This window comes from Myotis yumanensis, unplaced genomic scaffold, assembly GCF_028538775.1.
Source record: "Myotis yumanensis isolate MYYU_CA2020_CCGP unplaced genomic scaffold, mMyoYum1.0.hap1 SCAF_5, whole genome shotgun sequence".
NCBI classification, from domain to species: Eukaryota; Metazoa; Chordata; class Mammalia; order Chiroptera; family Vespertilionidae; genus Myotis; species Myotis yumanensis.
This window is the reverse complement of record NW_027223756.1, coordinates 33,987,642-34,015,382: the sequence shown is the minus strand read 5'-3', so window position 1 is coordinate 34,015,382 and position 27,741 is coordinate 33,987,642. Positions and strand designations below refer to the sequence as shown.

General features: G+C 49.2%; 1 protein-coding gene across 1 annotated transcript; it reads right to left on the bottom strand.

Moving 5' to 3' along the window:
• Positions 1-26,926, bottom strand: VDAC1 (voltage dependent anion channel 1). Its single transcript, XM_070415002.1, has 9 exons — positions 26,825-26,926; positions 15,656-15,728; positions 15,046-15,095; positions 14,151-14,303; positions 14,011-14,063; positions 6,705-6,932; positions 4,010-4,160; positions 2,204-2,261; positions 1-928 (listed from the first exon to the last, which is right to left on the bottom strand). The coding sequence occupies exons 2-9, from the start codon at positions 15,720-15,722 to the stop codon at positions 837-839; spliced, it is 852 nt and encodes a 283-aa protein (XP_070271103.1). The 5' UTR covers positions 15,723-15,728; positions 26,825-26,926; the 3' UTR covers positions 1-836.
• Between the last annotated feature and the right edge of the window lie 815 nt (positions 26,927-27,741).

Genomic DNA, 27,741 nt, shown 5'->3' with positions numbered 1-27,741 from the left:
CGAGGTTTCAATATTTTATTCAAGTTTTATTTTAAGTGATGTTAATTACAGCATTTGAAAGGGATGTTCTAATTCCACACAATGGAAGACTCTAAAATGTACCCATTAAACTGCTAAAAAACCGAGTGGCGAGAATACAACAGAAGTCTAATTTAGGTTCCGAGTGTTGTCACCTTGTGATTACAGTCACAGACTCTTCCCAGCTTGCAGCTGGAGCTCTTGGAAGCTATTTCATACTCTGGTGCAAGGGCAAAAAACCACAACATGAAAGGGAATTAAGTCCTGAATTTGTTGGCTTCGTCACATCCACCTTCTCCACCCCAAAATGGCACAAAAGAAACTACCACACCCTGCAGACTACTTTTGGTGCAAAAGAGGTGATGGACCGGGGTGGAAACAGGTCTAAAAAAGTCCCATCAGATGAGTTTGTACACACCATCAAATAGTGAGCCTCTCTCAGTGAGGGTAGGAAATCAAGATTCAATTCTCAGGAAGTCATAATTTCATACATTTAAGCAATACAAATTTACAAAGTGCTTACAAATCATCATCAGCTTCCACTTGCAGCCATTTCTCGATAAAAAAGAAACCTGACATCTTAAGAGGGGCTGCCAAGTTCCCCCAAGTCTACAGCTGTGAGGACCTGCTTTGGAATCGGGTTTCTTCTGTACCTCTGAAAGGGTAACACCTTAAAGCTGAATCATCTTTAACCTGGAGGTCTAACATGATATTTAGCAATACTTGCATCCCAGACATACAACATTAAAAGGTACACTAAATTCTGAAGGTAGCTATGCTGCAAAATAGTTTAAAATTAACAACTGAACAGTCTTCGTTTATGCTTGAAATTCCAGTCCTAGACCAAGCTTGTGGCCACCAGCATTGACATTCTTGCCATCCAGCAGAGCTGACAGCGTCAGTTTGATACCTGTGGGGAAAAATCCGGGAGATGAAAGGGGAGGGATGAAGAAAAGAAGAGAGAAGAAAAGTTAACACACGGAGGAATGTTGGAGTGCCCTGGCAAAACCACACCAAATTCAAAACCTGTTCCAGCTGCGTGATCAGGGGCAAAACCACATGGCCCTTCAGTTAGTCAATGCCATCTGCCTAATTAACAGATAGCCTAGAATGAGCTTATTCAACAATCACTATGATTCCACGGCCTACCTAATCCACTCTAGGGCCTCCACTTTCCTTTTTCCTTTCATCGTCTCCTGCTACCACTCATTCTCTACCATTGGCACCATGTAGTAAGCTTCTTCAGCAATAGCCCCTTGAAATGAAACCCCTTTCATGAACCGGACACCAAGGTCTTACACTCGTACACACACACACACACAATACTGATATTTTCCCTAGAACAGCTTGATTCTGACATCATGTTATCTTAGATTTCCAGGGTTCAAAGGCCCAATGTATTAAAAATAACCCCAAGGGGCTGGCCTAGCCAACTGTGCAGAGGAAACCTGTAAACCAGTTTTACCATGAGGATAACTTAGGGGCTAGTTTTAAGAACCTGCTGGAAATTAGTATCAAGCATGTACACTGAAAGAAAAAAGGATGGAAAAAAACAACCAAAATTGTAACATGTTAGCTTTGCTCTTCTCTCCTACTTACTACTTCTCCTATTCTCCAAATCTATATTAATAAAAGGGTAATATGCTAATTAGACCGGACATCTTCTGGACAAAGCCATGGTGGCGGGGGCCAAGGCAGAGGCGGTTAGGGGCAATCAGGTCAGCAGGGGAGAGCAGTTAAGGACAATCAAGCCAGCAGGGGAGGGCAGTTAGGGGTGATCAGGCCGGCAAGGGAGCAGTTAGGGGGCGATCAGGTTGGCAGGCAGAGATGGTTAGGGGCGATCAGGCCGGCAGGGGAGCAGTTAGGGGCATCAGGCTGGCAGGCAGAGGCAGTTAGGGGCAATCAGGCAGGCAGGCAGGGGAGTCGTTAGGAGCCAGCAGTCCCGGATTGGAGAGGGTGCAGGCTGGACTGAGGACCCGCTCCCCCCCCCATGCACAAATTTCGTGCACCAGGCCTCTAGTGTTTTATAATGACTGCACACCTCTATAAACATTTCATTATAAAACTTTATAGAAACTCATTTGCAATGTACTATGCAGGCATTTTGTAAGCAATAACATAAAGCAGCAAACAAGAACCACAATATTTTTTAAGACAAAGAACTAATTTCACATACAACACATACCTGGCTTTAGTGTCTGGGTGTATCCTAACCCTATCAGGCTGGAGTTGTTCACTTTAGCCTAGTCAAGGAAAACAGAAGACACAATAAGAGCTTTTTAATCAACCAACTCTAAACTTCAGAATCATATTCTCTTTTTTTGTGACTACTTTGTTTATGGGATTCATTAAATTCACTAGGAAATGTATCAAATTTAGGGAAACTGGGTCTCGGAAGGGAAACTCAAAGAGTCAACATGATTTTCAATGAAAAGGACGCTATTATTTACATTTAATTCCTGAAGGTATGAATGCCCAATTTCACTTATACAAGTAGGTCTGTAGCCAAGTTATAACAGGTGAGGACACTTTCATTTATGGGCCCTGAGATAACAGGCTCTCTTAAAATGGGAGACTCTTCAAGATTTATTTGTTGGAATGAGGAAAAACATCAAATGTGAGATGGGGTTTTTTGAGGCTTTTTTTTTTAGGCAGAAAACACCATTAGAATTTTTCTCAAAAAAGAGAAGCAAAAATCTACTGACAATGAAGAAAGTTCAGCACTGACAAGCCCGAGTGTAAAATGGATATTGGAGTAAAAGAATGACCTAGCCAATCACCTCAATGTCAGCAATTAGTGAATGTTCATTAATAATTAAGTTCGGGAAAGCAGTGAGTCCACAATAATTTTGCCCTCATTCCTCTGCCTGAGTTGTGGGGAAATCCGGGCCGCTCCCTGACCCCTTTCTCTAAAAGAAGGAGGGGTCAGGAGCAGAGCTCAAGCCATGAGAACACCGAGTCCTGGTAAAAGCGGGTGCATGTTTCCCTGTTCGAAGGCTATTTTCAGACCTGACATCTCCCGTCAGAAAGAGCAGAGCAGGGACAGGAAGGCCGCCTGGCAGTCCGTGCCCCGTCTAGCTGCTCCTTTTTGCTCATGTCATCCAAAGAACAGGCTCCTTCCTTTGTTTTTATCTTTTTTCTTCTTCTCCTCCCCGCCACCCCCCCCCTTGTTTTTACATGCCTAACACAAAAAGAGCCAAATTCAGTTCCTATTTCAAGAGACTTGAAATGGGCTGTCTGTAATTTATACAAACCAGCCCAGAAACCATCCTGCAACATCCTGAAACCACTCAAAACGGGGTGCCGCCAGCAGTGCCCTGTGACAACAGAGATGGAGCTCGACAGGATTTAATGTGAAAACTCTGCAGCAACCAAGAGCCCCTGAGCAATGCTACAGGGTCTGCAAGGTAAGAGGCCCACTGCCCAGCACCAGGGCCTGTCTGCATAATGTGCAATATGGGAGCTGGGCAAGAGAATGACAAACGCGGAGGGAAATGAGCACTTAGAGCCTTAGTGTTCAAGGGAACCCCTTTCTAGTCTGCAGCATGGAACCGGAACTGGTTAGAGGAGGAGGCACCTTAGCCAGCCAGCCTGGGTCAAACCCAGGCCCCCACTTACCCAACATCTGCCCTTGGGCAACTTACTCAACTTCTCACTTGATCTTGGCCAAAAGTCCCAGAAACCATTACTTACTCGACTTCTCTAAGCTCCCAGTTCCTCATTTGTGACAACAGGGATGGCATGATTTCTAAAAAAGGCACCTACTTCAAGTGGGTTGTGTAAGAATTAAACACAGTAATCCACCTATAAGGGGCTCCACACAGCGTCTGGCATCCACAATAAGTACTATTATGGTTAGCAGTTTCCTTATTTCGAACTCTTTTCACAGTGAGAAAATCTCTAGCCAGTGCATCGAACCCCAACAGTCGGGAATGATCCCAACCGAAGGTCAGGCGGGGCCTAGGTGACGCATGATTTCACAGGGACCCACCGAGAAGCAGGCTTCGGGGTCGATCTGATACTTGGCTGCTATTCCAAAGCGAGTGTTACTGTTTCCTGCTGTCCAGGCGAGGTTAACGGCGGTCTCCAACTTCTTATTCACCTTCTGATAAATGGAGCCACCAAACTCCGTCCCGTCGTTCCTGCAAACAAGCACAGCACGGATGCCGAGACGCCCGGGAAGGCAGGCTGGCGCGGGGCCGAGCTGCCCACGTCACACCGAGGGCAGGGAGGCTGTAAAAGGACTCGCCTGCTCACAAAACAAGTACCAAATTACAGGAAGCCCGATAGGAATGGAACGGACACCGGCGTCGGGAGGTTCGGAGCAAGGGCGGCTATTTCAACCATCACTGGGAACACCCAACGGCGGCTCAGTCAAGCACCCAGGCCCCACTGAACTTGAAGTTTGCTTCTAAAATACTCTTTTAGATGCAGCAACTAGGGCATTGGGATTCGGGATTCTGAGTGACTTCTCTTCTGCTGCTAAAGTTATTACTTTTTTAAAGGCTTCTATCATAAAAATGGTAAGGGAGGGGGAGCAAATGAGACGAGAGCACAGCCAGAGTGGCAAGCAAGGCTGGGCCAGGGTTCCTCAGAAGTCAGGTTACATAGCCTTTAGCACCACCAGCGACAGCCACTGCTCGGGGACACAGCCAGAACTGAGCCAGCCCCTTGGAAGAGAAGGGACTGCGAGAGCTCAACCTCTGGTTCAGGCTGGTCCACCTGTGCATAGTGCTGGTCCATGCAGCAACATCGATCCCGGTGGGATCTGAAAAAGAGCTATTTGCTACTGACAGAATGTTTCTGGTCTTTCAAGATGGAATGAAGCCCAGCTGGCTAGACTCCTTCCTCTCTTCCAAACACTCCATATTCACTCCGGCCTCTGGCAATATAGACCCCTCCCCTCCCTGACATTTTCAACATAAATAAACACTGTCAAATTTCTGCCTCATCATCTTGGATGTTTCCAGTGGAAATGACATTGGAAACTGTTAAGGCAGAGCCCGTGTGCTTTAGAAACCAGAGCTTAGAACTCACTAACCCAAGAATAAATTGTTACTCTTCCATTGCGAACTCTGCTTTTCACCAATACACTCTCCCTAAAGTAGGTGCTCATTAAATACATCCTAAATTCTTGCGTTTTCCCCTGAAATTCAGAATTGTTACTTCCAGAAACAACAGGAACCACCTGACTTGAAACCCTGACTTCTTCAGGAAGTCCGAGCATGCTGCAAAACAGCAGCTTGTCAAAGTAACAGATGTGAGTGGCTTTGGTATAACTCAAAAGGGGATATTTTCTTGGTCTTAAATGTTTTCCAAAAAGTGTCATGTTTTTCTATATATTCTAAAAACCAGTAACAGCCTTCCCTTACTGAGTTCTCAAAACCATAAAGAAAGGGAACTCATTCAAATGCATCTCTATGAAGCACAAACAGTGTCTGTTACACGTCTGGGGCTCTGTAAGCACAGGGTACCCAGACCGGCTGTGTCAGCTGATCCCATGCCAGGTCCCAAAATAAACCATGTCCACTTCTTAAAAATCGTGAAGTTCAGGTACATGGGGAAAACAGCAAACAACCATTGTCCTTCCTAACCTGGTGCCAATTCCCAATTCCAAACCAAAGGACCACTTTCCATTTCAGTCAAAACGGTAAATTAAAAAACACTTCTATGCTTGTGGTATTTTCCTATTTTTGTATGCTACCTTTTTAAATGTATGTAACCTTTTTGCCCCTTCGTTGGTGTACATTCTATGAGTTTTATCACATGTACAGACTCACGTGACCACCATCACAATCAGGATAAAAAACAGTCCCATCAACCCAAACTCCCTTGTGGCACCCCATCGTCGTCACAACCTTCCCCAGCCTCTGAACCCCCTGACTGAACATCTCTATAGTTTTCCTGTGACTTTTTAGTTTTAAAAGACTCAAAATTTATGAATAATATTCATTTATTATATTACATTAGTTAATTATAAGAAATTCCCTCAAAAAATGACACTAATACCATTTACTTGTGTTTAAGTTTCAGAAGTCTCTTCTTGAGTGACCTCTAGTGGAGAGAAAGAAATTTAGTAAAGTTGCACCCCACTGGTGCCGCAGGTTAGCTCCTCATGTCCCACCGGGATGTTATGGATGAAATATTTGTTTCCCTTCACCTAAATCAGCACTGCAACTCTCAAGTTTGATGACAAGGGGCTCTCTCTAACCCAACCCGTAATTTCCTCTTCCCTTCACTCTACTGTCCAGAAGTTAATAAACTTTCCAATGCTCCACCATGCAGAGGACACTCTGTACTTAACTGAGAAAACCATCTCCTCATTTGTCTCCCATCCTGATCCTCACAGGCAACATGCGGAGAAAGAGAGAGCTGCACCTTTTCCCCCCACTTTAACTAAAAACGAAAGGCCCTCCAATGCCCGTAAAGCTGCAGGGAAGGGACAGGCCTCTGGACTGACATCACACCCTGATCCGTCCTTCTGTGTGTACCAGCGACAGCATTTACTGTTCACTGAATACAAAGACCCTAAGTCCGGTCAGGAAATGGGTAGCCGGGAAACAGTCCATTCGGTTCATCTGATTACAACAAACTCACTGTACGGTGACTAAAAATTGAGCTTAGGAGTCATCATGAAGAGCAATCCCCCTGCTGCACACACTCGCACGCCCACTCACAGCACTTACACATTAGTGTGAAGCTGGAATTCATCGGTCTTGTAGCCAACCGCAAAGTTGCTCTGGGTCACTCGAGACTTCGCCGTCTCAAAATTCATCTGGTAGCCAGCCAGCCAGCCCTCATAGCCCAGCACCAGGGCACCCCGGATCGAAGGCCCGGCCATGTCGAAGTCCACGTCGCAGCCCAGGTTGATGTGCTCCCGCTTGTACCCTGTCTTGATTTTAGCATTTTTTTTCCTGAAGGAAAAGAGATTGTATTAAAATCAGGCGCTAACTCTCCTTGTGACAACCATGCCGAAAAATGCAAAATTAAAAAAAAAAAATCCCAGTTTAAATGGGGGGGGGAGGGGGGCCGCACAGAAATAGTCCCAAATCTCCCTTAAGCATAAGCAGCTGCTGTGCCACAATAGGCCGATGTCATCCATCAAATCCGGGCTGCAGAAATAATGAAGTGAGCACACAAGCTTGAAAATCGCACAAGTCATTTTCTTTTACTTCCTCTCCCTGTGTCTCCTGTGGTGGCCTACACAGGCATTTATTAGGTAGAGCGCCATCATGTAATTATGAAACAGGTGTGTCTGCTGTTTTCCAAGACTGGTAAAGAAGGCACTATCTAAACAGCAGATCTCTTTTGTTGTTGTTAATCCTCACCCGAGGATATTTTCCCATTGATTTTTAGAGGGAGTGGAAGAGAGAGGCAAAGACAGAAAGAAACATTGATGTGAGAGAAACACATCGATTGGTTGCCTCCTGCACGAGCCCTGACCAGGGCCCGGGCCTGGGAGGAGCCTGCAACCAAGGTACATGACCTGGACCAGAATCGAACCCCAGACCCTTCAATCCACAGGCCGACGCTCTATCCACTAAGCCAAACCGGCTACGCCTAAACAGCAGCTCTTTAAGGAGATGGTCTGGTCATCTTCTTACTTGGTGGCTCACTTAAGTAAAAAAGAACTAGATCTTGTCTAAGTAAATACAACAGCTTTTAATTAGTATTCATGAGACCACAAGCAGAACTCGGCACAGATACAGAACCTAGGGCCTGCAGTCACAGGGCCAGGAAGACCCCAGGTCTAGTCTGCTGATCCCAGGCTTGTGTAGGACCAGGTCAGTGCCGCCCCTGCCTATGATTCAAGACCCAGCACCCCTCAGGACGGGCAGGTGAGTCGTGTCACCTGCAAATATATTGTCACCAGGCCTTTTACCAAAAGTCAAAACTGGAGACAAGGTCACATCTATCAAACAATATTTATACTCTTTACACCTGATTGTTTCTGTCATTGAGCTACAAAACGGACATCTCTCACGGACAGCAAGCTGCATTCTCAGCAGAGATCAGGGGAGAAACCAGATCTGTCAGAGGCCCCAGGACTTCACAGCCCTGTCCACCCCAGAGTCTTTCACACGGAGATTGAAGCCTCTCCAGCACCTGGCCTATGGGTGCTAATTATCATTCCCTCCTAAAAGGAATCAGTGCTCCTCAGAGAAATAGTCGATTATAGGTCGCAGGAAATGTGCAAGGTGAGCTTGAGGCATCTATCAAAGCCTCAAGGACACTGAGGCTGGGGCAAAAGGACTTGAGAGACTCCCAAGGGCTTAAACATGGGGCAATGGGAGCATCGTAAAAAGTAATATCGGCAGCCCTGGCCAGCGTTGTTACGTGGTTAGAGATCTGGCCCGTGCACAGAAGGATCAGAGGTTCGATTTCCGGTCAAGGGCATACCTGGGTTGCAGGTTCTTGATCCCTGGCCCAGGCAACCAATTAATGTGTCTCTCTCACATCTCTCTCTCTCTTCCTTCCCCTTCCCTCGTTCCCTTCCACTCTCTCTTAAAAAAAAAAAAAGTAATCTCAGCAATAAATTGAAATATATCAAATATGTTTAAATCTATTAATTCATAACAACAAAACACACACATTAGTCAGCCTTAGAGGCTAGAGAACCAATTTGTAATTTTGAAAAGATTAAATAAAAAAAGGAATTAAACATTTATTCTACCTTTCATATAGTAACTATATCTCATATAGTAACTATCACTAAATAGTTGATGAGAAGTCTCTCTTCAATAAAATATTCTAGCTAACAAATGAAGAAGGAATTATCACCAATTTGCAACCCTTAGTGAGTGGGTTGGCAAAAAATGAAATTCATAATGCCACTGAATTGTACACTTAAAGATGGTTGAGATGAATGGCGCTAACATGCACGGAGAAAAACAGGCCTTCTTTGCGCATCCCAATGGAATCTCGTAGAGTACTGTGTATTTTAGTATCACCCCCCATGGAATGTAAACATGATGAAGCCTCTAGACCAGTGGTTCTCAACCTTCCTAATGCTGAGACCCTTTAATACAGTTCCTCATGTTGTGGTGACCCCCAACCATAACATTATTTTCGTTGCTACTTCATAACTGTAATTTTGCTACTGTTATGAATCGGAATGTAAATATCTGATATGCAGGATGTATTTTCATTGTTACAAATTGAACATAATTAAAGCATAGTGATTCATCACAAAAACAATATGCAATTATATATGTGTTTTCCGATGGTCTTAGGCAACCCCTGTGAAAGGGTCGTCCGACCCCCAAAGGGGTCACGACCCACAGGTTGAGAACCGCTGCTCTAGACTTACAGGAAATATGGGGGATATCTAGTTTCAACAAATAAATTGCAAGGGGAAAAAACAGAGAGGAGAATCCAAAATTAGGAGCCATATAAACCAATTTTTGCAATTTTGCACGGACAATTTTTGATTCTATAAAAATCATGCAATTTGAACAGACTGGAGATTTGCCCATATTAAGGAATTGTGATTTTTTCCCCCAATGTAATGATATTATAGTTATGCTTTTGTAAAAAGGAATCTTAATAAAAGTGTAATATGTTAATTAGACCGGATGTCCTCTCAGACAACCTTCTGGACAAAGCTGGGGCTGCGAGGGAAGCCCAGGTCTCGGGTGCCAAAGGGAAGCCAGTGCCAGCAGCCGGGGGAAGGAAGGCCTACTCTTGCATGAATTTCGTGCATCGGGCCTCTAGTATTAAAATATTTACAAATGAAATTGTGTGATATATTATTTGCTTCAAAATAATCTGCAGGTGGGAGGGATTAATTATGGATGCATAAAGAAAACATGGGTTGATGATTCTTAAAGCTGGATGATAGGAACATGATAAGGGTTTAATATATTTTTCTGCATTCTTTTGTGTGTTAAAATTTTTTCATAATAAAAAACTGTGAAGGTTAAACGTCCCAAGTCCTCAATGAGACAAGAATTCCAGAGGGACACTGACACCTGCAACTTTCGTTCAAGTGGCTTCTGCACATTTTCACAAGCTTTGAAGGAAAGGCATAACCACCAAACCAATTATCTCTTGATAAGAAAAGCTCAAACCTATTTTGGTGTGTCTGCTCTTTGGGGGAAGAAACCTGAATTTGGGCCAGGCATCTATCTGGCACCAGGCTAGGTAGGATGATGGATGAAAAGACAGCTGCTCAGGGGCTGACATTTAGATAGAGAGGGAGACCAAGAAATGTAAAAAGTGGGCATCTCGTAACAACTAGGTGAAAAGCTGCTGCTGACCACAAAGTGTGAGGCCTGGGGCAGGGCCTCTGCCCACTGGTGTGCTCCAGCTGCCCTGACCGTGTGCACAGCACCTCCAGTGTCTCCCTGGGCTCTGGCCAAGGACACAAGGTCCCCGGAGAATGGGCAGTGCTGGGGCAGTGACTCAGGTTTCTCTCCAGGCTTCTGATCTAATGAAGCATTCCACTGCTCGCTGTTTAAACAGTGGTGCTAATTTGACAAGCACCTGAGAGAGGCATGACTCTGATTTGTGGTTAACAAGCTGGCTGTACCTATGTTAGGTACTCAGTGTGGGTGCTGGTCCCTAGATGAAGGCTGTAGCTCATCCAGATGTGGTCTACACTCCGCTCCTCATGGAAGCCAGGACGCTTTCCCAGACTATAACCCTCAGGCACTTTGGAAAGCCAGCTTCCTTTCCAATCTCCATCCAGTCATCAAAACTTTCCTCAGATGCCTAGTAGAATGTGTACACCTTGCGCCCACAATCTTGGTTTCAAAACACCCTTCTTCAATTAAAGAAACCAAGGGTTTTTGGAGAAATGGTTGACAGCAAGACTAGGGAAGAGCAAGAAGCAGCTGAGTCTGGAATACCTTCTGAAGAAGTACTCAAAAAAAAAAAAATGATAGAGGTTTGTCCAAAATACATAGGATATCAACTTGAAGGTGCTCCCAATGGCCATATCTGGGGGCAATATGGGTAGTAAAATAATAGTAATGGATTATAACCCATAGAATAAAATTTCACGAACCCATACTGAAATAAATAAATAATTGGCAAAGTAAATAAATGGAAAAGAAAGAAAAGCTCTTCCTCACAGTAGAATCCCAATTAATCAATGCAGAAGGGATGATGGGAACAGGAAATCACCATTTGCCAACCATAATTGTTGCAGGCAAGCATCACCAATGGATACTAACATTTGTGAGTCAAAGTATAAGAAACAGAATGTCAGCATAGTCTCAAAGTATCTCCCCACAAGGTACTTCCTATTTACCAAGAGAAAAATAGTAGCTTTATAGAGAAACCAGGCAAACACCACTTTAACCAAGTGATGCAAGTCCGTGTCGTGTCACCAGGAGTGAGTCATACTGACATACGTATACCTCCCGATATCACACAACACAGCAGCACTTCCATGGTTGTCAAAACTGCAGAACCTGAGGTTAACTACGAGGAAACATCAGACAAATCCAAGTTGAAGAATTCTACAAAACAACTGGCCAGTCCTCTTTAAAAGTGTCAAGGTCACGAAAGACAAAGAAAGACTGTTCCAGATTAGAAGAGACAAGGGAGACTTGACAATTAGATGCAATGCAGTTCCCTAAACTGGATCATGGACCTCAAATAAGACACCAGGTAGTTAGCAGCAACATAATTTCCTGGTTCTGATCATTATGGTTCGGTAAGATGCTAACATTAGGAGAAGCTGGGTGAAGAGTATAAGAATATACATTTTTGTATATGTTAACTATAAAATATTTTGAAATAAAAAGTTAAATAAAAACTTTCCCCGTTATGTGTATTACTGTACGACCCAGAAACTTCTCTGCAAAACTCCCAAAGGTAGTAGGAAATCCCTTATAAATTCCAAAGTGTGCCACCTAGGGCAGGGGGCAAAGTCCTAGGCAGCAGAGTCAAGCCTGTGGGCAGGTCCAGCAGCCCCTTATTCTATCAGAGGCTTCCTCTGGGCACTTTCTCCCATCAGGGCAGGGTGCGGGGACAGGAACTGGACCGGCAGGAAGCCAATACTCCTGCAGGAGAAACTCCAGCAAAGATAAGAACAAGAGTCAACTCAGCTCCTAGCCGATGGTCTTCAGATCATCCATAACCAACTTATAAGAAGACTATGACCTCCAGAGGCAGGAGCCCTGTCCACCCGGCCCCTTGTAGTCATCCTACACCAGGTTTGCCAGGTTTCTCTAAAAAGCTACTATTTTTCTCTTGGTAAATAGTAAGTATCTTGTGGGGAGATACTTTGAGACTATGCTAACATTCTGTTTCTTACACTTTGACTCACAAATATTAGTATCCATTGGTGATGCTTCCCTGCAACAATTATGGTTGGCAAATGGTGATTCCTGTTCCCATCATCCCTTCTACATTTATCAATTGGGATTCTACTGTGAGGAAGAGCTTTTCTTTCTTTTCCATTTATTTATTTTACCAATTATTTATTTATATCAGTATGGGTTTGTGAAATTTTATTTTAAACTCAGCAGATTCTCCCTCTAATAAACACCTGTCAAGGGACTGTGGGTAGTAAAGGGTAAAGGGGGCCAAATATAAAGAGACAGAAAATGACTTGACTTGGGGTGTGGGCACACAATGCAATATATAGATCATGTATCATAGAAGTGTACACCTGAAACCTAAATAACCTTACTAACCAATGTCACCCCAATAAATTTAATATAAAAAAAAAAAACACCACTTGAAGAGAAGGGGAAAATAAGATGGAATGGCAAGCCCTGGCTAGTGCAGCTCAGTTGGTCGGGCATCATCCCATGTACTGAAAGGTTGCTAGTTCGATTCCTGGTCAGGACACAAGCCCAGGTTGCAGGCTTGATCCCCAGTAGGGGGCATGGAGGAGACAGCCAATTGATGTTTTGCTCTCACATGGATGTTTCTCTCTTTCCCTCTCCCTTCACCTCTCTCTAAAAATCAATTTTTTAAATAAATTATAAATTAAAATTTAAAAAAAAGATGGAATGACAAAAAAATGAAATTCATAATGCCACTGAATTGTACACGTAAAGATGGTTGAGATGGTAAATTTTGTAGGCATATTTTACCACAATTTTTTTAAATTTTTTTTTTAATTGAGTCAGAGAGGAAGGGAGAGGGAGAGAGAAATAGAAACACCAACGATGAGAATCATCGATCAGCTGCCTCTTGCACTCCCCACACTGGGGATCGAACCTGCAACCCAGGCATGTGCCCTTGACCGGAATTGAACCTGGGACCTTTCAGTCCACCGGCCGACACTCTATCCACTGACCCAAACCGGCTAGAGCAGTGGTCGGCAAACCGCGGCTCGCAAGCCACATGTGGCTCTTTGGCCCTGTGGCATGGGCCACAAAGTTTCAATCGCACAGCACGTGTGCGCCCGTATGTGGTATTTTGTGGAAGAGCTACACTCAAGGGGCCAGTTTGCCGACCACTAGGCTAGAGCATCCACAATTTTTTAAAACTAAAATATGAAATTCAGTACATGCCCTTGAGCCTGCTATCAGCATGCAAAATACCCTTCCCCAGGTTTGGGAGACCTGCTGCTCTGTGCAGAAACAAACAAGAGTGTGTTCTAGAAGAGAACGATTCCAGCCACTGTAAAAAGTGCCCAGCGGAGGAGGCCGACCAACACACCATCTTGCCTCCTGATGTGCCCAGTGACCTAATATGTTTGTGGCTGGAGAGCCTGGGGCAAAAAGTGTAGCCGCAGGAGCCACCTTGCGGTTAAGCCCACACACTGTGTGTCCCTAGGACGCGGGGAGAGGGCCCAGGCCTGAAAAACGGGGCTGGCACCAGAGATCAGTCAGCCCTGCTTCCAGACGTCACCCACTGCCCTGAGCCTCGGCCACTTGCATTACCAGCAGCCCCACTGGCATGAACCGGAGCAAAACTGGACCAGAAATCCTGCAGCCTCCGCGGCTGAGGCCAGAACAATTACAGCGCAGAATCTTACTATAAAACACAGCCAACTGTCCTTGCAGAGAAAACAGATGAGATTCTTACCCAGTGTTTGGGGAGAAGGATGAATCAAAGGTCAGCTTCAGTCCACGTGCAAGCTGAACGGAAAAGAAATTCGCCAGTAGGTTTAGTCACGAGGCAGGCTAGCAGATGCCAATTAACAACACTGTCTTTCCGCGGGTTACCTGGTCTTCCACAGTAATCTCCGTGCCTAGTGTGTTGTCCGTGTTCCACTTCTCCGTAAATGTCAGACCATACTCAGTCCACCTGTACTTGGTTTCCAGACTGCCTGCCACTTTGGTGGTCTCGGTGTTGGCTGAACCTGAGCTTGTAAATTCCTTTGAAGGAGAGAGTCACAACCTGCGTATCAGCACTTCACTTTACATCCTTCCAACCCTAAACAGACTGTGCTCCCTTTATGCAAGAGGGGACACCCTGCATGTGTGGGGCAAAAGGTAATGCTATAACTCGTTCAGATATGCAAGGAACAGAGGGGGCTAAAGAAACCTGCTAAGGAAGAGAACCTATGGGTGATTCCTTATCAGCAGACAGCATCCTTCCCCCCCAGTAACCAGCAAGCATGTCAAACTCAAAGGCTAACATGGGCCAAATACACGAGGCATGCGGCCTGCGTGCCGCGAGTCTGACACGCTTTCTGTACAGGAATGCACTGCTCCCTCCATTCTGCCTGCAGCCTCGTAAAGCAAGAAAGCACTGAGCTAACGCTGACAGTGCAGTAATTCAACCCCAAAACGTCTTCCTCCCAGCAACTACCCCAAGCACAATCTAAAACAGGCTACTAAGATTTTTTGAAATAATTATGTGGCATTAAATACAGATCAATTTTAAAATAAAACTGACACCTGCCCCATATACCTGGGAGTGTTAACAGCTGCCAAACTAAGGACCTATTAGTACGGTTCCCCTGGGCCACCCATTCCACAGAGGATGCAGTAAGTGTGACAACTACAAACTGCCACAGACGAAAAGGTCCCTTCACTGGACTCTGCACCCAGAACACAGCAGTTACTTATTGATCTACAATAAACACCCATGCTCCATGAGGGTCAGACAACTTACCAGTCCACTCTCAGATTTTGTTTTCAACTCAAGCTTTATTAAGCCAAATCCTAAAGAAAGAAGATGGTAACTGTTAATAGGTTAGCTCAGTAACCGAGAGCAGCAACTCTGCCTCCCTTATGCTATTTCAAAGTGGCATGAGTGCCAAGGACGCCTGTCTGCACGGCCGCCTGCCTGGGTGCAGAGCTCAGCTGCCATGGCGCAGCGGCAGGCAGACAGGCACACACCTGGCCCCCACCTGCGCTGCCAGCGGAGTCGGAGAAGAAGGTGCATGACCGCGTGGGCACATGCCTAAGGATGGGCTAAATTTAGAACTCGCTCTCCACTGCGGCAGCATCCACAGCTGCTGCACACCTGGGAAAGAGAACAAGAATGTCCACCTGTCTGCAGCAGCTCATGAGGCTGCCCCTACTGGGTGCACCACCAAGAATGCTTTCCTAGCCACAGGGAGCTGATCCTTTTTCCTGGAGCTGATCCTTGTTCCCTCCAAGGACAAGGGAGTTGGATGAGAGTTCTGAGAGCTGACTGACCCAGGTCTCTCTATGATGGGCAAAACCCAAACATGCCCATCCAGTCTGTGAGCTGGGAGGCCGCCCCACGCAATACTCACCATAGCCCTTGGTGAAGACGTCCCTGGCGGACTTGCCAAGATCAATATACGTGGGAGGCACAGCCATCTTCTGCTACAATAAAAGAACCACCAGAATAAATACATTGATAATTATGGAAATTAGTTTTCCATTAATAAAATTATTAGATATAATGAACCACCAATAAAAAGCACCAGCACCGAATTCCAGGTGCCTTGTTCTCTCAGGTGGACAGAAGCCTGTGCTGTCTCATGCTCCTTTTTGTGGCCAGAGTGTGAGACACCCAGTAAGCATTTGTTGACAGCAGACAGCCTGACTTCAGACCCCTTCTCCTCGCCAGCCCAGCCGAGCACAGGCCCAGCGTACAGTAGGAGTCAGTAAATATTTGCTGAATGAATTAATTGTCAAAGACACATTGCCATGAGCCAGCTACTTTACTGAATTGCAGAACTCTTGCCAATAAAAGATATCATCTTACAAAATTTCAACTGCTAGAGCATTAAATCCCCAGAATAGAAATCAGAGCTTTTCATGGCAATCTATTTTCCATATGGGTCTTGATTTCCTTAATTCAACAAATATTTTTTAAAATATATTTTCACTGATTTCAGAGAGAAAGGGAGAGGGAGAGATAGAAACATCAATGATGAGAGAGAATCACTGATCAGCTGCCTCCTGCACGCTCCCCACTGGGGATCGAGCCCACAACCCAGGCATGTGCCCTCAACCGGAATCAAACCGGGGACTCCTCAGTCTATTGGCCAACGCTCTATCCATTGAGCCAAACTGGCTAGGGTTCAACAAATATTTATAGTGCATCTAATATGTGCCAGAACGAACCCAACTTTTCACGAAACTTTTGCATTTTAGAGGAACCCACTTTTAGAGTATCATACTCCTCACAGGGAATAGAGTGAACCTGAGGCAACTCTTCACATGAAAGGCCATGCGAGCCCATCTCCCCCCAAAATTTTAATTCAAACATTTAGTGAGCACCAACATGACTTTATTTTTTAAAACCAACTATCGCCCTAACCGGTTTGGCTCAGTGGGTAGAGCGTCAGCCTGTGGACTCAGGGGTCCCAGGTTCGATTCCGCTCAGGGGCATGTACCTTGGTTGTGGGCACATGCCCAGTGGGGAGTGTGCAGGAGGCAGCTGATCGATGTTTCTCTCTCATCGATGTTTCTAACTCTCTATCCCTCTCCCTTCCTCTCTGTAAAAAATCAATAAAATATATTTTAAAAATAAATAAATAAATAAATAAAATAAAACCAACTATCAAAGTACTAGTTGGGATTGTTGCTTATCACTAAGTCAGTCAACAAGCATTTATTTATTCAGCACCATGGTATTTAAGGAAGGCAAGTCATTCAAACAGTCCTTGCCTCCCAGACCACACCACATCCCTAAAAGGACACATTGTGTACACAGAATTAAACGCCTAGCGGCAAACAGCATCATCTCCTGCATCTTCTCCCTCCCCGAAGTCTTTAGCCAGAAACTTAATTAACCAGAGGATGGTTCCATTAATTTGTGAAATGCAGAGTACCTAAATAACCAGCTGCTGCATGCGCCCCATCTGAACTCACATTCACTCACACAAATGAACACCGACATGGCACGTTCCTGGTAAGGGGGACCCCCTGAAAAGTGGCCCAAGGGACCCCCGGGGAACAATATCACAATCAAAGTCCCATTCCTGACCAAAGCCACTGCAAACACATTGCAGGGAGCCCACAAAACCACTGAGCACTTTGCAAAAGAAACAACTATATAAACTTACAATGTAAAATTGTGGTCCAGGTCCTATATTACTCTCTTCAGAGGTTCTGCTCATTCTGTCAGAACCCAGCTTCCTGTCAGAGCAGAGAGCAGCCCAGTGAGCTGCTTACACTATCCCATTCTTGTTGCTGTTATTTCTTACACATGATCAGTCCGGAACCATGGGCAGCTCAGTCCACATTAGGGTCAGGGCACAAAGAACCCAGAAGAAGAGCCATTCTAGGCTGTCCCCACAGGCTCTTTCAAGTCAGGAGACTCCCCTTCCACCCCAAACAAACCCCATAGGCACGCCCACACCAGGGACAGACCAGGAAACTATGCCCCAGGTCCTCCAAAATACCCCAGCCTAAGGCATATGGCCCAGCATGGCCCTCCCAGGAGCAATGAGACAACCCTGGACACATCTCAGCGAGCTCTCCACCAGAGCATTCTCCACCCCCACCAGCACTACCAAGTACCAGTGAACTGAGCACCCCTCTTCAGTGCTGCCTCCTCCCCAACTGGGCCCCAAACTCAGCTCCGGGATGAAGGGGAGAGCAGTCCAGTGGCATTAACTCTGGGTCAGCTAAGACCTCCCTGTGCCCCAGGGCCAGGGCCTTCCCGAGCACCGCCCCCGGTTCCAGGACCAGCCTCACAGACACCGCGTCTTTCACATCTGGACAGGCCCGCTCCCCTTGGAAAAGGCGAACACTCACCATTTAATGTTCCCCAAATGCCCTCTCATCACTCATCCCCAGAACCAAACAGGCAAAGCCACCTGTCAAAAAACACTCCACGCACAGCGAACATCACCCTAAGGACAGGGCCACGAAGGGGATAACCCTCCAAGGACAAGGGAGTTGGGTTAGCAGAGGAGGCTCTGATTGAGGCCAGGCTCTCCTGGCTCCAGTTCAGCACCAAACTCACCCCTGGACCAGAGGGCACACCCACCAAGGGGGCAGGAGGATGGCTTCCCCTCACTAAGGCCCCCCGGCTGCCTAGGCTGTAGCTTCCCCTTCTTTTTGTGCAGTCTTCCTTCACCCTGTCTCCCGCTGCATTTATCTGAGGAAAGGCCCAAGGCCACTCTACCTCTGAGAAACTCAGCCTTTTTACAACTGCAAACGGCCAGAAAAGGCCATTGAACACAGTTCTCAGCACCCACTTCAAGAAAAATTTTATGGTAGAAATAATGATTCCATTCATGTTTTCCAGGCCAGCGCTGGAGGAAAGGGAATCCAGCATTCTGCTTTCTCATTTAATTCCCTGCCTGCGCTAACTTGAGGCTGAACCCTGGCCCTGGGCCCTTCCTCCACCCGAATCAGCTCACCATCTGTCCCTACAGCATCCACCATGTGTTTTCAGAAGCCCGGCCTCCAGAGCCTGAGCCTGAAGCAGAGCACTCAACATGGGCAAAGCAGGCAGCCCTGGACAGGCGGAAGTCAGAAGGCTATCGGGGGAAGGCAGGACCCCAGGTCTGTGCCTGGGTGATGGCTTCAAGGCACGGCCTTAGGAGCACAGTTGCCCAGGAGAAGTGGGAAGTGAGGGATGGGCAGGGCCAGCTGAGCAGACCTGGCTGCAGTCACTGATGACTTTGAGAAGGACCAATAAATCATACCAAGAGACAGGAGTCCCTGGTTCCCCTCCACTGCCTGCCAGCCTACCTACCCAACCATTCCCTGGCTGACCTTGAACAATTACACAAGCTCCACTCCAGCTCAGGAATGAAAATCCCGCCCATACTAGAAGCTCAGAGGGGAAAGATAGTATATCACCCAGCATGGTCTGTGCAACACTTACATAACCTCCGGCTTGGGGGGCATTTCCTCCTTGACTTGGCAGCTGCATGACAGTGACAGCTGCTCTGCTCCCAGCCCCTCCAATACCCCTACAAATGCATGCCTACCCCCCAAATCGCACCCTTGAACTCAAAGCATCCCAGAGCTGTCGTGCATAAATTTATCCAAAACATGGAAAAAGCTGTGTGTACAAAGATGCCAAGGCCTGGCACATAGTAGGTGTTTAATGAGTAAAGACGCAATGAGCATCAAAGTGTTTTTATAGTAGGAAAAAAAAAGACACTAAATATCTGGCAACAGGGACTAATAAGTAGGTGACAATACAACTAGGAAGCAGGGGCTCCCACTGCAGCACCACCAGGGATAAGGGATGGGGGACCCACAACGAGCATCCCTACCCCCACCTTGGCCTGAGGAGAGCTGAACTCGGGCTGAGACCAAGAGCCTTCAGAAGTGAGTACCACCACTCTGACCTCAGAACCAAGCACGGACTTTATTCTAAAGGCCTCGGGGAGCCACGTTAGAGTGAATGACACACCTGTGTCTGGGAAGCTCACTCAACCAACACGTTAACAAAACTACTGGTATGGGAAACGGTCATTCCCATTCATGCCAAATGGGAACACTAGGTACAGTACAACCCTCCTGGAGCCAAGTGCCGGCAGTGCCACTCAATGGAGGCCTGCATTACCCCGAGGGGCAATTCCACCGCCAGGGACTCACCCACCATAGTCCCCAAAGCAAGCAAAGACAAGGGTGCTCACTGCAGTGCTATTTGTAACACAAAACCCAGAAGCAATCTAAATGTCCATCAATAGGCAAAGGAACGAATAAAAATTAAGGTACTCGCAAACTAAGGAGCACCATGTGGTAAGCAAAAAGAATGAGGTGAGCCGAACCGGTTTGGCTCAGTGGATAGAGCGTCGGCCTGCGGACTCAGGGGTCCCAGGTTCGATTCCGGTCGGGGGCATGTACCTTGGTTGCAGGCACATCCCCACTGGGGGGCGTGCAGGAGGCAGCTGATCGATCTCTCTCATCGATGTTTCTGGCTCTCTATCCCTCTCCCTTCTTCTCTGTAAAAAATCAATAAAATATATTAAAAAAAAAAAAAAAAAGAATGAGGTGAATGTATGCGTGGTGGCATAGAAAGCTATCCAGGATATAGTTAAATGAAAAAAGCAAGTCACAGAAAATTTGTAGTTCCATGGGATTAGAGCAGGGGTCCTCAAACTTTTTAAACAGGGGTCCAGTTCACTGTCCCACAGACCGTTGGTGGGCCGGACTATAGTTTAAAAAAAAACTATGAACAAATTCCTATGCACACTGCACATATCTTATTTTGAAGCAAAAAAACGAATGTTTTCAGCAGGCCGCATGTGGCCCGCAGGCCGTAGTTTGAGGACCCCTGGATTAGAGGAACGCCTTTTCACACACACACATCTGTACATGCTCACGCATTTGTGAGTGAACGGAAAAGCCTGGGGAAGGATCGAGCCCATCTGCAAATGGGGCTGCCTCAGAGCTGCTTCTGGAAAGGAAAGGGGGTTCAAGGACGGAATGCAGTTAAAATAAGATTTTCATTTTTTATTCTACTTCAATATTTAAGTTGTTCCCATATATTGATTTTTTTCAAGTTAAGGACAGAAAATTTTAAATTTCAACCAATGTGTCTGCAATGGAGGCACGTTGCCCTTGCAAAGTCGCATTCATTCTGAAAGGCTGTTGCAGCAGGAGCGCCAGGAGGAAAAGCCACCTACCAGATTCAAACCACACTGAGATGCAGGGTTAACAAGCAAGGCCCATAGGGGGCACATGCTACTCCCAGGTGGCCTGCACTTTGGCCACCCTGCCCGGAAGCAGCAGGGCAGAGCTCCCTGACTTCAGTGAGCACGAGGACTGCCGGATGCACTTGTTCAAACGCCTCCCTCTCAGTCTTTCGCTGCCTAACAGGCAGGCGGCCTGCAGGTGCCACTGAGAAGAGTGGGCTGCTTGCTCCCTGCACCGAGCACCCAGGACTCCCAAGGGAAGTACGCTCCTTTCTCTGCAGAGGCGCCCTCAGGTAGCAGAGCCTTCGTGCCCTCAAAGAGCCAACAACCACTGCCATGGCTGACACAGGGAGCAAGTGGCCAAGGCCCCAAAGCTCAGTCAGGAACAGCTGGGAGGAAAAGTCTTCTGAACACAGGTAACACGCAATGGGCTGAAAGACCGTATTATCTTCAAGAGCAAGGGTATCCCAGGACGAGGACTAACCACCAGCAGCCAGCCTGCCACAGCACTCCCCAGCCCATCGGGGTGCCCGGGCAGCAGGACACAGTGACGGCTGGAAGGGGTAGGAGCCTGCAGAGGTTTAGGCCGCGCTGGCCTTCCCTAGCTGTGTCACTTTGGACAAGCCACTGGTAACGTATATTCCCAGGGTCTCGTTTTGCTCGTCTATAACATGGAGCAAACAATAGTATCTCTAGGCCGGAGTTGCTGCAAGCAAAGGTAGAGCACGCAGAAATGTCCGGCACATGAGCACTCAATAAATGGTAGTGGTAACCGCAATCCATTATTCTGGTTGTTGTTTGCCCATCCAGATCCACTCCTCCTCCATCCTGCTCTGTGCCCCAAGACCCAGTCATTACGGACTGCTATCCATGGGCTATGGTTGGGTTTGGCCAACAGGAGGCATCAGCAGAAGGTGGGAGTGAGGCTGGGGCACTCATCCCCAGGCTCGGGCCTCGGGTGGGCAGTGACTACTTTCCACTACCCAAGCCCACAGTTCCTGCCAAGGGGCCCCTCCCCGTTCCAAAGGACCCCTGGGGCCACCGCCCTTGTCTGGTGTCCCACCTTCTACCCAAACCTGTGCAAATGGTCCCTCCGTTATGCTTTTTATTGCTCTGTGTGAGTGCGTATCGGATTCTTGCGAGGTCCACGACCTACAAGGCAATCATCACCATCACCATCACCACCACCACCACCACCACCACCGCCACCGCCATCGCCATCGCCATCGCCATCGCCATCGCCATCGCCATCACCATCACTAACCTATATTTCCCTTGGGAAGGGAGAGCTGCAGGAATGCCTTTGGCTCCGCTTTTTCTCTAACACTATTATTCCAGGTGGTTTGTCAGGGCAGAACTGCGCCAGCCTATCGGAGGAACATCAGACCAAGCAGGGATTAGTGCAAAAGCAGAAAAGCAACTTCCCAAGCCGGAGGCTAGCCCAGCTCTGAAAGCCAGTCTGTGGGGCCAACACCATCAGGAGCCTCCTTACATACTCTACCCCATACTTTCTCACCAGAAAGAGGCAGGCCGGAACAGCCCCTGGCTGGGACTCCAGGGTGCTGGCAAAGCCCAGGTCCCATGCTCTGGTAGCAGGTCTGTGTTTTCAGCGCAGCTGTCTTCCCCTCCCCCTTCCACATCAGGCTCAAGCGGGGGCAGCAAAGCTGTTGCTTCTATTTTAAAACACGCTGGGAGCTGGGCCATCACCAGCACAGCCTTCCACCAGCCTCAAGAGGATGTAGCTGACTTGGGGGCAGCCTGCCCACCCACCCATCAAGGAGGCCTGGGCGGGCACACAGCATGCCCAGGTCTGGGTCCCAGCCACACCCAGGGCTCCTGCCTGCCCCGGAGTTCCCTGGAGCCTCACACCTGGCTTGACCCGCCAGGGTTAAAACAGACGGTGGCTAGGCAGGTGGACTTTGGAGTCAAGCAGCCCTGAGTTCCGGTCCCACCCTACCTCTCTCTAGGTACGTGACCACCTCCCTGCAAGTCACAACCTAGCCGCACCTCCCTGCTGGCTGGCTGGAGGGCCGGAGGGCGCCGCAGGGGGTCCCTCAGACCTGCACCTCAATTTTTCTTCAGCGCTAACATGGGGAAAGAGCATCACTGTGAGGACTAAATTAGATGAATATAAAGCACTTAGTATAGTGGGTGGTACCTGACAGGTATGCAACAAACACAGGTATTTTATTACTTCCATTTCCTGTATTCCTTATGATAATTAGGGCTGCTGTGCAGGTTGCTGAAAGGTCACCCTGAACCACAGGGTCCAGAATCCTCCCCGGCCATAAAGAGGCATTGTTTAGCTGAACAGTCCAGCCAGGTCTGGAAGAAGGCCTCCCTCCCGCCTCATCCAGGAAGACCGACCCTTCTGAACGACTCTCCGTGCCACTGACCTTGCGACAGAGGGGTAACTGCACTGGCCGCTGCCCACCGACAGCTGGCCCGCACCCAGCTATGGACCTGCTCACTCCGATCAGTGTACAACAGCGGTTCTCAACCTGTGGGTCGCGACCCCTTTGGGGGTCGAACGACCCTTTCACAGGGGTCGCCTAAGACCATCGGAAAACACATATATAATCACATATTGTTTTTGTGATTCATCACTATGCTTTAATTATGTTCACTTTGTAACAATGAAAATACATCCTGCATATCAGATATTTACATGACGATTCATAACAGTAGCAAAATTACAGTTATGAAGTAGCCACAAAAATAATTTTATGGTTGGGGGTCACAACATGAGGAACTGTATTAAAGGGTCGCGGCATTAGGAAGGTTGAGAACCACTGGTGTAAAAGAATAACTTCCCCTCTGAACAGCAAATTCTACTTTTAAAAGGTGTTCACACTGATTAGGTCCTCACCATGGACCCTGGAATGACAACCGCGGTGGGAAAGCACCAGTACGGAGGGGGGGCGGGCTGGGGGGGGGAGGGGAGCCAGACAGGCCTGACCCCACCCCACTCCTGCTGAGCTATGTGACCCTGGGTGGTTACCTCACTTCTCAGAGCTCAAGCCTCCTGACCTGACATGATAACCATACCCTACACCCCCCACCCCACCCCCCGCCCCACTTGTAAGATGGTGGATTCGCGTCACACATCATAAGTCAAGGCCCCAGGGCTCTGCTTAGCAGGCCCTCAATAAACAGTGACTGATGATGGATCCCACTTTTACAGTGGAGACTGAGGAACAGGAACAGTGACCAGACCTGTACTAGACCCTCGGACCCCTGTCAGCTGTGTGGTGAGTTCTGGCTGCTCTGCAGAACTCTCCAGCAGTTCTGGTTAAAGGGCCTACATTCCCATTCACCCTCACCCCCAAGAGCAGGCAGGAAAAGGGAGCGCTGTGCTCAGGCCTGGGGGAAGAGCCACTGCTCACCTTTCTTCAGGGGCTACCAGAGCCGTCTAGGGGGAGCCCAAGGCCACAGACCCTCTGGGCACTGAGGGGCTGTCTTCAGGCCTGGCTGGCTCTCAGCCACTCACATGCCTCTCTGTCACTACCATTAAAGATGTCACACCGTGAGAAATGCCCTCAAGGGCAAAGGGGACTGCAGTGCCTCGGAGCATTTTACCGGTAAAGGCGGGGGTGAATGAAGCCCATTACTACCAGCTTGGAGGTCGCGGTCCACATCTGCCTAGTGTTCAGCAGGACCATAGGCCCACCAGCAACTCCTCACCATACAGTCCTCCTGAGCCCCTATGTTTGTGCCTATGGAATAGGAGAAATAAAACTGCATACAGTAATCAACTGAGAGCAGCCCACCTCCCCAGCCAACTCCAGCAGAAGCCATCAGAGAGGGAAAAGGCACCAGGCCCAAGGCCTTTGGGAGAATTCCCGTTCACCCATGTTACCCTCCCTGCAAGCCCAGAAACACCAGTCCAACAAGTTTTCACAGGACTCAGGGAGTCACAGCATGAAGATAACATGTTTAATGCAGTTATTTCAAATAAGAAACAGTTTTGCCTCTCACTGCTCCAGGGCTGTACATACGGTTGCAGCTCTTTAAATACTGTGTGTGGCTCTCTGCTAAGCAAGGCTATTTTCTGGAAGTGAGTGAGATGCACGTGTCCCTCACAAAGGATATGCAGGATCCAGGGCCTGTGGCCACTGCATATATCCACTCAATAATGCCACAAATACTCAATGAGCTACTATAAGTCACGTGCTGGAACAGCAAAAACCATCCTGTCAATGAGGGTGAGCTGACCCTTAAATAAAAAGCAAGTGTATGTACCTCACAGACCCTTCTCAAGTGCCCACTGTGAGCCAGGTGGCACCAACCCAGGCCCTGAAAACAAAGCTGCCTGGGGCTTAACCCGGCCGGTGCAGGAACTCCGTCCGGTCCTGGGATGGAGAGAAGGAAGACAGGCCCTGGGCTGCCTGCCCTGGCCTTGCCAACAGCATGAGGCAAAGGAGCCCATCCCCGTATCTTCTCTGGAGAGAACCGGCAAGGGGATGGGGGCCTCGGATGGCACTGGTCCGCACCCACATTCAACTTCCTGCTCCAGCCTGACCCTGCCTGTCTTAAAGGATTTTTCACGAATATCCTGAAAATTACTCAATACGTGGCACACAAATGCTTAATAATACCTAATGTTTAAAATAACAGGGGTTATGTGTGTCTTTTAAATGTGTTTTTTTTTTAGAGAGAGAGAAACATCAATGTGACAAACATCTATCGGTTGCCTATGGCATGAACCCCCACCCGGATTGAACCTGCAACCTGGGTATGTGCCCTGACCAAGAATCCAACCACCACCGACCTTGGCGTGCACTGGGCGACGCTCAACCAACCGAGCCACACCAGCCAGGGCCACAGGGGCTACGTCCATGGAACCCTGGATTTCCAGAACAACACGTGGAGCAAACCCGCCTACTGGGGAAGGGTCAGGTCCTCCGAAAAAAGCCTCCAGGGTAAGGGTCATGGCTTCTAAGGAGGCCCTCCCCGTGCCAGGCGCCGTTCTGGAGGCTTCATGTGCATCGATTCATTTTATTCCTCCCAAAAACCCAACGAAGGAGGCGTAATTACTCCCATTCCACGAATGGGAAAACTGAGGTGTGGCGCCCTCCCGGCTGTGTGACCTTGGACAAGTCACTGAGGCTTCGGGCCTCTAATCCAAAGGGCTCTGAACCGGCTTCCTAAGGGCATCGCCACATTTGGTTAATGAATGAGAGACCGAAACAGGGATCCTGCGGTATACGGAGAGGCCACATGGCTCCGGGGCCGCCTTTTCCCAGGCCTGACCTCCGGCCATGGCCCCAGCCCCAGCCCCGGCCCCGGAGGCCTAAGCCGACTCTCCAGTTCCGCCCCGATGGCGCTGGCACACGCGGACAGTGCAAGGCGCCAGCTTCTCCGGGCGTGGGTCGGACAGGGCGCGAGGGGCCGGGGGCGTGGGCCACGGTCGTCACAGGAGCTCACCCCCGCGGCGACAACGTGGCCCCCACCTGCCCGTGGGCTCGGCCCGGCGACCGTGGGTGGCGGGCGGGTGCCTGGCCGACTCGCTCTGGCTGGATCGAGGGCCAGAGGGCGCCTCCGGAGAAGGTCACCTAGACCTGCAGCCGACCGGGCCTCCACGCGCCGGCCCGGGCCCCTCCGCCAGCACGTCCCCGCGGGCCTGGCCGCAGCCGCCGGCGCCTCCGGACGTCCGGCCTCCCGCTCCCCGACCCCGGCCGCTCGCACACGCCCGCGCGGCCTGCTCTGCCCGCCGCTGACCCTCCCTGCAGGCCCGAGCGGGCCGCTCCGGCTCCCTCCGCGCCCTCGCCCAGACCTCCCCACCTCCTCCCCCTCGGCTCCCCAGGGGCCCGGTGCACAGCCCGGGGCGCAGGCAGAGCCCGGGCCCCTCTCCGCTGCGCCTACCTCAGGCGGTGGCGGCGGGCTCAGCGGCGGGTACGGCGGGGGCTGCGGCGCGAGGAACCCAGCGAGCGGCGGGACCGAGGGCGGGGCGGCGCGGACGGCGGCGACGCGGACCCGCCCCGACCCTGCCGGTCCCGCCCAGCGCGCTCCGCCCCAGGGCCCGCCCAGGGACACCGCCCCGGCCGGGTCCTGGGTCCTGGTTCCGCTCCCGAGCCGCGCGGCGTGTGCCGGCTCGCGGGAACGCCTGCGTGCGCCCGGGCACGGGTTGGCGGGGCTGATGCGCGCACGGTGAGTGCGTGCGCCCGGACAGGCGTGCGGGGCGCCAGCGCCATGCAGTCTCTGCAGGAAATTCCGCGGTGCTGAAGCCTCCGAGGCGGGGAGTGTCCGGGTTGGCTGAGCGGTAGCCGGGATGCCCTGCGCTAAGGCCGACTGCGGGATCCTGGTCCTCCTGCTCCGCCTCGCCACCCCAGCCCCTCTGCCCCGGGAGCTGATGTGGCGGTGACACTGGGCCGTGGAGGCCTAGGCTGGGTGGACGAGGTGACCCCGATGCCCCCTAGCAAAGCCCGCGCGGGGCATTAAATCGGGCTCCCGGACCCGGCTGAGGGGCAGGGCAACCTGGCGGCGCGGATACAGAGTAGCCGCCGCGACTGTGGCTCCTGCGCTCTAGACACTATGTTTCAGGCGTCGCAGACCCTTCCTCTTGCCGCGCCACAAAACTCCCGAAAAACCCTGTGCACCGAGTTTGCACTCCAGATTAGCAGTTTTCCCCAGCATCAAGCTGCTAGCAGCTATTTCTGGAGCATTTGAGAAGTGAAAAGATTGCATTCTGCAAGAGGGTCTAATCGGGTCGCACCGCGCGCCGAGGTACCGCTGGTTCCGGCTAGCGGTAGGCTGGGGGTGGGGACTGAAGGGGAGAGGGG

Bases quoted from the DNA above. Each gene is read 5' to 3' on its own strand.
- VDAC1 (XM_070415002.1), bottom strand. From the start codon at position 15,722: ATGGCTGTGCCTCCCACGTATATTGATCTTGGCAAGTCCGCCAGGGAC. The intron at 15,096-15,655 runs GTGAGTATTGCG...TTCTTTCTTTAG, and splicing joins CGTCTTCACCAAGGGCTATG to GATTTGGCTTAATAAAGCTT. The intron at 14,064-14,150 runs GTAACCCGCGGA...TTTTCCGTTCAG, and splicing joins AGATTACTGTGGAAGACCAG to CTTGCACGTGGACTGAAGCT.